Source organism: Pteropus alecto, unplaced genomic scaffold (assembly GCF_000325575.1).
Source record: "Pteropus alecto unplaced genomic scaffold, ASM32557v1 scaffold105, whole genome shotgun sequence".
In the NCBI taxonomy this organism is placed as follows: domain Eukaryota; kingdom Metazoa; phylum Chordata; class Mammalia; order Chiroptera; family Pteropodidae; genus Pteropus; species Pteropus alecto.
Window position 1 is genome coordinate 1,631,569 of NW_006436294.1, and position 10,532 is coordinate 1,642,100.

General features: G+C 45.8%; 1 protein-coding gene across 1 annotated transcript in view; it reads right to left on the reverse strand.

Annotated features, from left to right (window-relative positions):
- The window catches only part of LRRC6 (leucine rich repeat containing 6), a 56,654-nt gene extending 54,958 nt beyond the window's left edge, over positions 1-1,696 (reverse strand). The window contains exon 1 of the mRNA XM_015590202.1: positions 1,610-1,696. Within this exon, the coding sequence (XP_015445688.1) occupies positions 1,610-1,696 (87 nt within the window). The remainder of the gene's footprint in view (positions 1-1,609) is intronic.
- Positions 1,697-10,532: the final 8,836 nt, after the last annotated feature.

Below are 10,532 nucleotides of genomic sequence, written 5' to 3' on the forward strand. Positions count from 1 at the left end.
GGTAAAGTATGCGAAGTGTATCTCCTACAGCTCGCTCTGCTCCCCTGACGCTCCCCCAAACCTCTCCCCAAACGTGTGCCTTCTGCTTTAGCCCAATTCTGTATTACGAAGGACATCGGAAAGCGCATTCGTCCTCAGATGTTGGAATGTTGGTGCTTCCATGTATGACACAGCTCAAGAGTTTTAATATATTATTATAAAATTATTACCTTCTGCCATATTTGCAAAAGAAAAGAAAAAAAAATACATAAAAGGTTAAAAAAAAAACCTTCCCCCATCCCAGTCATAGTAAACGGGGTGGAATGTATGCTTCTTATCTTGCTGTGTGTATTACGTTTGCATTTTAAGAGAAGACTCATAGAGCAATGTTGAGTGCAAAGAAATGTATTCTTGGAGCAGACACTTGTTCATTGTTTATTGTGGGCAGTTATTAGGATTTGTCAGATGGAGACGAGAGCATGGACTGAGGCGGAGAGGCAGGGAAAGCCAGATAAGGCAGAGTGACGTGGGGAGGAAACGGCATGGCAATGGGGTCAGCTGCATAGACGGGATTTTTTATAGCAAGCCTGAGAAATTAGATCGGGGTAATGGAGGCCTTAGAAGCCAGGCCAAAGGAACTGAACTGGAGTGGCGAGATTTCAGGAACTGTACCCCCAGTGGGAGAAATATTTCACATCCTAAGGAGACTCCCAAAGGCCCTCAAACTATACATTTAGGTGATATCCCTTGATATCCCTTGATATCCTACCCAACAGTCTGATTTTCATCATTTCACAATTTTTCAGAAGTAAGACAGTATGCAATGAAGAGTATGACCTCAATAGGTCGAATCCACTGATTTATTACTGTGTGGCATCGGAGAGGTAGCTCCACCTTCCAGAGCTAAAACCTGCCCATTTCCGCATGAAGATGACAATACAGGTAGTCACCTATGTCTGTGCCAATGAGAGGTCTGCATGCTGGTGTCTGATTACTCATGGAGGAGATGACATGCCATGAACAGCAGGCTAGTTTAGCAAATATGCCTATGCTTGAACTTGTGCGTTTTGACAGCAAGAGATTCATCGAGGGTAAAAAGGATGTAGCTTCTGGTAGGAAGCTGGCACTGGGGGGTAGTCCAGGTAGAAAGTAGTTTCTAAGCTGACAGAGGCATGAAGTCAGGTGTGGGATAAAGGACCTCGGCCTGTGGGTCAGAAGAAGGAGCTAGTCCAGAACTCTAGAAAGTTCTCGAAAGCAATTGCGACCCAAGTGTCGAATATATTGTCTCTGAGCTTCTATCCTCATCTTCAGACAAACTCACTCTTGAATTTCTAGCCTTGCTCTTAAACTCTCTAGGGGTCAAAGAGGCCTTGAATTTTTCCTGTGAAACTTAATGCCTACGAAAGTAGGGTATTCATTCACACTTCACATACAAGTTAACAAATGATGGGACTCTCATTCTACTGCTTACACGCTCAACACTGCCCAAGTGCTTTGAAGTGTTCGTTAATTCTTCCCGAGCAGCCCTTGGCGGTAGACAGCATTGTCATCTGCATATTATAGATAAGGAAACTGAAGCCCAGTGAGATTATACTACTAGGATAGTAGATCTGGGATTTTGTGCTCAAACCTGCACTCTATACTGCATCATTTTCGAGACCGAGAGCCAGTTGAGGGCAGGGAGTTTGTTTTTCAAACTAGGATTCTCCGACTCCATGCTCTCAGCACAATTCCCGACACTCATTAGGTGCCCAATATAGATTTGTCGACTGGTTGAATGAGCGAGTCAATGAGCCAGTCTCCCCAAGAGCTTGGCTGTCCCGCATGTAAGGACCACATCTCATGGTTTAAGTAGGATCATCACAGAGACGTCCATGTTTTAAGGGGATCTAGCAGGAAGGGTGCCCCATTCTTCCGTTCTTTATTTACTTCCTGTCTTGGGACTTTTTCACGAAAACCTAGGATCAGAGCCATTTCCAAGAGCAGGGTCTTGACAGATCATTCCATCACTCTGGTGGAACAGAGACTTGCCTTGGCTAATAAATCAGAGAAACCAGGACTTCTACCTAATAATTTGTCATGGGCCAAGCTGGGCTGGTTATGCTGTGTCCTTCCTCAAGCCGAACATCACAGTCACTGCGTTTCTCAGACACAGAGCACCTGTGGGGCATGAAGGGCGGATGCACAAATGAACTGTGATTGTTACAGTCCACTGACAGGAAGGGAAATTGGGAAATAAATCACAATGTGACAGCTCCAAGTAAAGTCAAGTTCATTTCACTCAAACTGAATGAGATAGTTTAAAGAGTTGTGGTGTGTGTCTGTTTATGCAAATTATTATTCAAAACAGGCTCATTTCTTTGGCTCCTGGAAATATAACAAGATGAGTGGTGCTTCCTGAGGAAACTGTGACAGCGTTTTTGTGTTTATAAGTAGGAGAAATAAATTCTGAAGTGGGTGTTTTGAAATTCCACTAGCAGCGAAATAGTCTCCCAACTTCTTTTGTGTTGGATATTGACCTAGAAAGCTGTGTGAGTCTTATTATTTCCATCACTATATATAACTTAGTATTTTCATTACTCTATATAATTTAGTATTTTTATGATGAGTAACTAATACTGTGATTACAATTCCATTAGACTCTCCATTAATTCTCCTTCAGAAGAGTTTCCTCATTGCAAGTAAACAAGCTCCCACGTTTACTATGTACTATCAATTCTTTCTTCCTCCATCGCTTCCTTCCGTTCTTTCCTTCCTTGTTTCCTTCTTCCTTCCTTTTTTCCTTTGACCCATCCTTCCTTCCACCAGCAAATATTTATCAGGTGCCTTCCATATGCTAGGCACGGTAAGGAATAATTGAGATAAATTAAAACCGTATCTCCAAAAACATTAGTCCTGCCGAAATATAATCTACAAGGATAAACTAGAAATGAGGCCCCTGGGGAAATTGCAAGTAACTGCCAATTTCGCTAATGATAATAAGTTTATTTTAATTGCTAATATATTCCTAATTACTCTAGTTCTAAAATGTTTACTCCGCTGTCAGTCATCTTCTTTGATTTATGTTCTTTGTGAAAAGACTTTGTCGCATCAATCAACCCTCTTCAAGTTTGGTGGCAGCTGCTGAAAATGATTTCACCTTCCTTGTCACACAGCTCGGCTGGGCACCATTTGTCCAAAGGCAGAGAGAGGCCTTCCTCGCAAAATCTTCTGGTATTCATAGCTTCCCATTTCAGCTTAGAGAAAGGTAATATTTTCAGGGCTTTGGTTACATGAACAAAGAGGACTGACAATATTTCAAACTCTGTTTTTATTTGCATCTTCCACCTGCTCTGTCTCATCTACCTAAATGCGTGCGTGCGTGTGTGTGTGTGTGTGTGTGTGTGCGTGCGTGTAGTGTCTCCAAATAATTGTTTCAAGTACATGATGTAGCTGGTGTTAAGATTCCTAATCTGGGTAGGCATTAGAGGGTTCTATTAATCCAATTATTAATTTTTTTCTTTCAGCAAACATATATTGAGCTTCTAGGACTGGGGCTTGAGTAGTGACCAAGACAGAAAAGCTTTTGACTATTCTGGACCTTTTATACTCACAGCAGGAGACAAGCTGCAAACGAGTGAAGAAATACTACGTAAGATGATTGCAGACGATATATGTTACAAAAGAAAAATGGGGTGATAGATTAAGTTGAAAGGAGGACTACTTTGGGTGGTCAAAGAAGGTCACATTTGGGATGAGGCCTGAGGATGAGAAGAGCCAGTTATGTGAAGAGCTGAGGGAAGATTTTTCCCAAGGAGAGAGAAAAGCAGAAGCTCTCAGACTGGGGAGCTCCTGGCTTACGAAAGGAACAGAGAAAGGCAGCTAGTATGATGGGGCAGATGCGCACAGAGGTGGTGGGAGGCAAATAATCGTGTAGGACCTTGTGAGGAGACAGGGTCGATACAGACCGTACAGAGGGAAGACCATACGAAGCCACAGAGAAAAGACAGCCACCTACAAGCTTGGAACAGAGCCTTCTTGCACGGCCCTCAGAAGGGACCAAGTCTACCCAAATATTGATCTCAGACTGCTCGCTGCCATGACTACGAGAAAATACTTTTCTGACATTTAAGCCACCCAGTTTGTGGCACTTTGTTACAGCAAACTAATGTTAGAGTCAAGGGTGGCTCCTGAACTTTTATTTGGAAAACCGAAACTGTGTCATTTCTGTTCACTAAGGCAGCGAAGACAGTGGAGGGCAGATTGGAGGAGGTAGGAATTGGGAGCTGTGTCTTGGACGTGTTAAAGCTGAGATATGTTCAGGATAGCAAGAGGAGATTTTGAGAGAGCAGCTGGGTGCAGGAATGTGGAGCAGAGGTCTGGGCTGGAGTGTAGTTGGGGTGGTCATGGCTTAGAGGTGTCTCCATCCACGCACATGGATAAGACCACTCTCGGCGTGAGTTTAGACAGAGAAGAGATCCTAGGACTAAGCCTGAGGATACTCCAGAATTTAATAAGAGTTGGAAAAATGTGGAAGACTTCGCAAAGGAGACGTAAAACCAGTGAAGGAAGGGAAAGCTAATTAGAAAAGTGTCTTAAGGAGGAGGGGGCCACTAACTGTGTCAAATGCCTCTTTAGGTCAAGTCGAAGGAGGCTCAACAATCCATCGTTGAATTTACCAACATCGAAGGTCATTGCGGCTTTGACAGGGGCTGCTATGGTGGATGGTAGAGGGGAAATCCTTATCAGGATGGATTCAAGAAAGACTTAGAGGAGAAGAATGGAGGACAAAAAAATAGAGAACACAAATCTACCCAGGAATTTCGCTGCTACTGGGAGCAGAGACATGGAGGATGGAAGTAATTATAAGGGATGTGGCATCAGAAGAGGGCTTGATTGAGACAGGTGTCGTTCCAGCATGTGGGCATGCCGCTGCAGAAGAGGAGAGGACAATTCCTGGAGTAATTTCCGTGAATAGATAAGAGGGGGCGGGTTGCAGTGCACGAGTAGTGAGTGGCCTTAGATAGCGGCGTGGACTTTCTATCCATAGAACAGGAAGGAGCGAGAGCGGGAACAGATGCTTGTGGGTGTATAGAAATGGTGCCAGTGGCTACTTATGTCTTCATAATTGTTTCTATTTTTCTCAGCGAAATAGGAAGCAAGGACATCAGCCAAGAATGACATTGGAGAGGGATATCCTGAAGGTTTGAAGAGAAAGGACGAGATATATATGAAATAATCGCCCGGGGAACAGGAGACCATCCATGTACACAGGATGAGGTAAGATGACTTTCAGGCACCACCGAGCACCTTGAGGTCTGTGGTCATGAATTTAAAGAAAGGCCTGACGGTGTGTTTTTTCTCAAGCCACGTTCAACGTGTGAGTAAAGTTGCACAACAGATGCAGCAGTGGGTACAGCCGGAGTTGTGGTTTTACCCGGGAAGCCATGAACAGAGTGGGGTGCAGAAGAGGCACTTCAGTGATAGCCGTGGAATCTAGGGCGAAGATCGCAAGTAAAGACGTGATAGAGGCTGAGAGACAGTGAAAAGTTGTCAGGATCGATAGAATTGGATCCCAAGAATGTCGAAACATTGTTGAAGATGGAGAGGTAGGCGAACTAGGAAGGTGGTGATGGGTAAGGTGGTGAAGGTACGTGTTCGAAATTGAGATTATGACGGAGGGGATGACAAGGTCCAGGGTTTGACCGTGAAAGCGCGTGACCGATGCAAAGTGGAGGACAAGATTATAAGCACAGCGGTGGCAAAGAAAGGGTCAGACAAGAAGCACACGAGAAGATGCTCAGCATCATTAGCCACTAGGTAAGTGCAAATCCAGACAACGGTGGGTACCACTTCACTCCCATTAGGGCACAGCTATAATAAAAATGACAGACATTGGCAAGTGCGGGTGAGGATGTAGAAGAAATGGAACCCTCGTATGCTGCCGGTGGGAATATAAAGTGGCGAAGCTACTCTGGAACGAACATTGGCAGTTTCTTAAAATGTTAAATATAGATTTACCATATGATGTAGCAATTCCATTCTTAGGTATCTACCCAGGAGAAATGAAGACATATGTCCCTGCGAAGACTTGTATGTGAATTTCAGAGCAGCGTTATTCATCGTAGCCAAAGAATAGAAACAACCCACATGTCCATCAATGGGCGAACAGATAAACTACATATTATTTCTACATAACAGAATATTATTCTACCATGGAAAGAAGTGAAGTGGTGATTCATGCTACAACATGGGCGAACCTTGAAAACACGATGCTCAGTGAAATGATCTAGGTACAGAAGGCCACATATTATATGATCCCATTTATATGAAATGGCTGGAAAAGGCAAATCTACAGAGACAGAAAGTAGATGAGAGGTTTCCTGGAACTTAACAAAGGAAAATAAGAGAAAGACAGACAGCAAGTGGCCGGAGCATGTGAAGGGTTGTCCACGTGTACATTGAAATCGCCACGAAGCGTGACCGGAGCGGTGCTGGAGAGGGCGGCAGTGAGGGAGGTCCTGAAACCTTCAAGAAAATGAGGGGTTCGTAGTCGACTGCACCAGGAAATGGCAGCAGGTGGTGGGGTCCAAGGCGCGAGCTTCAAAACTAGAGGTTTAAGCGGGGAGAGGCAGGGACAGTGATCCAGAAGTAGCCCTGAGCAGCAAGGACACCTACCCTACCTCCAGGTCCAGTCATACAAAGATTCTGGGAGAGAAAACTGAATGCATATGTTTATCATTTATAATTAATCGTCACAACAGCCTGGTAAGGTAGGCAGGGAGGTGTCGGTGGGAAACGAACTGGACCTGGAGCCAGACAGGGGACCCTAGTGTTGGCTCCTCTGGTGGTTAACAATTGACCTCAGGCAACCAGATCACCCTCTGGGACCCTGAACTAGAGAACGAGAAGGATCATCACCATCGACCTCAGGGAGTATTCTGAGGGTGACACAGGGGGCACTCAGACGCCTATCTCACATTTCATAGTAAGAGGCCCCAGAGAGCTTTGGTCCTGTGTAGTCTCCATTTTCGCTGATGAGAAACCTGAGCTTTAAAGGTCAGCCGATTTGTCCAAAGCCACGCAGCACTTACGGAGAACACAAGAGGGTGCCAGGAAGCTCCTCCCTCCGCGTCTCTAACCCAGGCAGAGGCGGGAGCGCCACGCCCTCTTCAGGGCTCCACGGCCACCCCGACTCCCCCTGCGTCTTACTGCCCTTTGTCTTCGTTGTTCATTAGAGTGTGAATGTTGCTGCCTCTTTGTCCACCTTGTTCATTAGATTCTGAGCCCTGAGCTGCACGGAGCTCAGAACGAACACGGGCAAGAGCTGAGAAAGGGCAGGAAGGAAGGGAAGAAGGACACGCGCTGGATGTGTTAGGTTCTCGTTTAAATCCTGCCTCCCTTTTGATAAAAGGTCTTGAAAACTAACTCGTTGTGTGGTCATCTTGACTTCCACGTTGGGGGTAGGGAGTGAGCTGACTTTCCTGTAGGGTGACAGCTGATGGCACTGCCCTTACAATAAATCATAGCAGGGGCCGGGCCTGTCATCTGCTGGAGTTCTCTGCTTCCAGCTGGGCAATGGCCACACGACTGACCCCAGATGGTGGCCGCTTCCGTGTCCAAAGTCTTTCTCTCTAGGTGGCCTGTTTTCATATCTCATCAACCTTGCAACCAAGATAGTTTTCTTGGATAAACACCAAGATGTTGGCAGTGCTGTCTTTGAGTCGAAGGAGAGTGGGTAACTTCTTCTCCTTTGTTTGAATTTTCTCATTTTTATTTAAATAACATGGTGGTTAATCATTTTCCAAATCAAGAAATCAAATCGATTATCATTAATAGTGATCCTTTCTCGTGCCACAATATCAGCTTCCTCTCTCTTGTTTAGTCGTCTCCGTAACAATAAAATGATGGTCCACTTCAGAATCACAAGACATGAACTTATGCCTGTGCTATTACATGACGTTCAAAGCAGCTGACTGACAGGCCCAACATCACAAAGCTGTAAATTATGGAGCTGCCAAGTCAAACCCGTATCTGTTTGACTTCAAAACCCACATTATCTGTATATCCTTCTAGCTTGTGTGAAATAGTGGGAGAAGTATTTATTCAACTCAATTGACACAGCCTTGGCCAAGCCTCAGCCCACTGCTTGTCACTTCCTTCTACCATCTCACCTAGTAACTGAAAAATTCACATGGTCCCAGAAGTCAGAATGACGACTTTCGCTACTACTAATGTGACCACTACTACTGCTAATAACCCACTACTAATAATAGCGATAATGGCGGCTCCCACTTTGAAAGAGCTTGCTGTGCATCTAGCACTGTGTTAAGCTTTCAGTATTTTGCCTGTGTGGACTCATTTAATACTTATGAAAATGCTAGGACTTAGGTAATATTTTTATCCTATTTTATAGATGAGGACGTCAAGGTCTTGAGAGGTGAAATACCTTGTCCAAAGTGAGGTGACGGTTAAGCGGCTGTCAGAGCCCAGTGCCAGCTCTAGTGTGACTCCAGAGCAGGACCATCTCGCTGTAGGGTGGTACTAGCGTTCAGAGGATGTGATCAGCCGGGGAAGAATCAAGGAAGATGAGGAAGGTAGAAGGCTCTGGAATGCGGTCCTAGATTTCTCCTTTCACTTAGAGAGAAAGAGAAAGAGAGAGAGAAGGAGAGAGAGAGAGAGAGAGAGAAATGGAGCTGCTGGCACTGAGCTTCAGCTGTCTCCCCCACAGCAGATCGCTCGCGACTCGAACTTGAATTTCACCCACACAGAAGTAAACTGTTTCAGTTTGGGTTGGGGTGGAGAGTGGGTCGCCCTGTCTTTCCACAATGCAAATGCAAGATGACATTTTGCATTGAAAATGAAAGTCCTCACTCACCAGCCTTTGTTTCTACCCCAGCCCCCCACGCCTGCATTTCATGTCTTTTGTTTTTATTTTCATTAAGGCTACAGAAGGATAAGAAAATTTTTGCAAAGTAGTTGCCAGCTTTTAGCATCCACCTGCTCATTTGCCCCCCACTCACCCCCAAGGTACCCGTCTGGCTGTCTAGCAGGTGTAGCTTGCAGCTGTAGCAGATTTCACCCAGCATGGGACAGATGGAGGGGATATATCCATCACAGCAGGGTAGTTTTTTTTAAAAAAACTACATGACCAGACCTTCATCAAGGCCTAGTAGGAATTTATGGCATTGATGGAAAGTATGCCAAGTCAGCGGGTGTCTGTTCTGCTGTATTTTATGAGCAATAATGGGGTTCCTAGTGGTGGGGAGTGGGTGGTGGTTAGCATTGCCTGCAGTACAGGCAGGTCATTGTATCTGGGTTGTCTGGAAATGACCATAGCAGATTTTACTTGGGGAAGCATCGTGGGATGAGGCGGGGGGGTTGGCGGTGTCGGGGAGATGGCACGGGAGCCTTAATGACCTGGGGTAGCAGGTCACACATTCTCTCTGTGATTTCAAATGAGGGTGTGGCAGAGTCCGCTAGAGCTTGCCAAAGAACCGTGTGCTTTCCTCTGTTTCCCAGCCCCCATGTGTAGGTGACTTATCCTTACTGGTGGCAGGTAAGGGAGGAGGTACGTCACTCCCTGGCCAGAGGCAGTTAAGCAGGCAGGCTTGGAAGCCACATCCGGCCAAGGGCAAGGTTAGGAGATGAAGGAGGGCTGCCTGGCCCACATCGGGCTTGACATGGGTTTGCCTATGGGGGCAGCATGACAAGAAGTAACCCTTGGCAGGGCTGCGCTGTGGCTTATAGATGAGGCAGATAAAGCATTGCACACAGCAGGTGCTGCATCACGGCGGCAGCTCTTTGCCTGGTCCTGTGAACAGCTACAGAAGCCTCTGCCGGCCGAAGCCATAAAGCGAACCAGACAATGTTAGATGATTCTCTTCTGTCGCATCTCATTTGTGTCAAATCTCTGAGGATCTAGACCTGAGAAACTTGAAATGCAAGGAAAAAGGTCGAGAAGTCACAGTTGTTTCTGAAAGGTGGTTCTTTTCATTTCATCTCTTGCCCCATGGAAAACTATTTCCCGAGTTAATATTTCCAGAGAGAGCGACCCCACCCCTCTTCCGTAACCCTTCTCAAGGGCAGTCACTGGTGGGGGAGCAAGGGCTGTGGAACCACACCGGCCGAGGCTTCACACCCAGGTCACCTGCTTACCCTCTGCGCCCTGGGAAACGTTACTGCCCCTCTCTAAAGTCATCTATAAAATGGTGACTATAGTACCTGCTGTATTAGGGTTCTCCAGAGACCAGAACCAATGGGATATATGACATGTACATACTCACAGCTGAGCCTTGAACAACCTGGGGTTAGGGACGCCGACCACCGGCGAAGTTGAAAATATGACCATAACTTTAGTTGGCCCTCCGCATACATGGATTCCTGACCATGGATCAAAAATACAGTTGACCCTGAACAGCGTGGGTTTGAACCGTGTGCGTTCACCTAAGTGCAGATTTTTAAAATCCTCATTTTCATCCATCGTGAGAATGTGCCTCTCCATATAAACTTTAGAATCAGTGTGTCCAAACCCATAGAATGTACAATACCAAGAATGAGCCCTAAGGTAAACT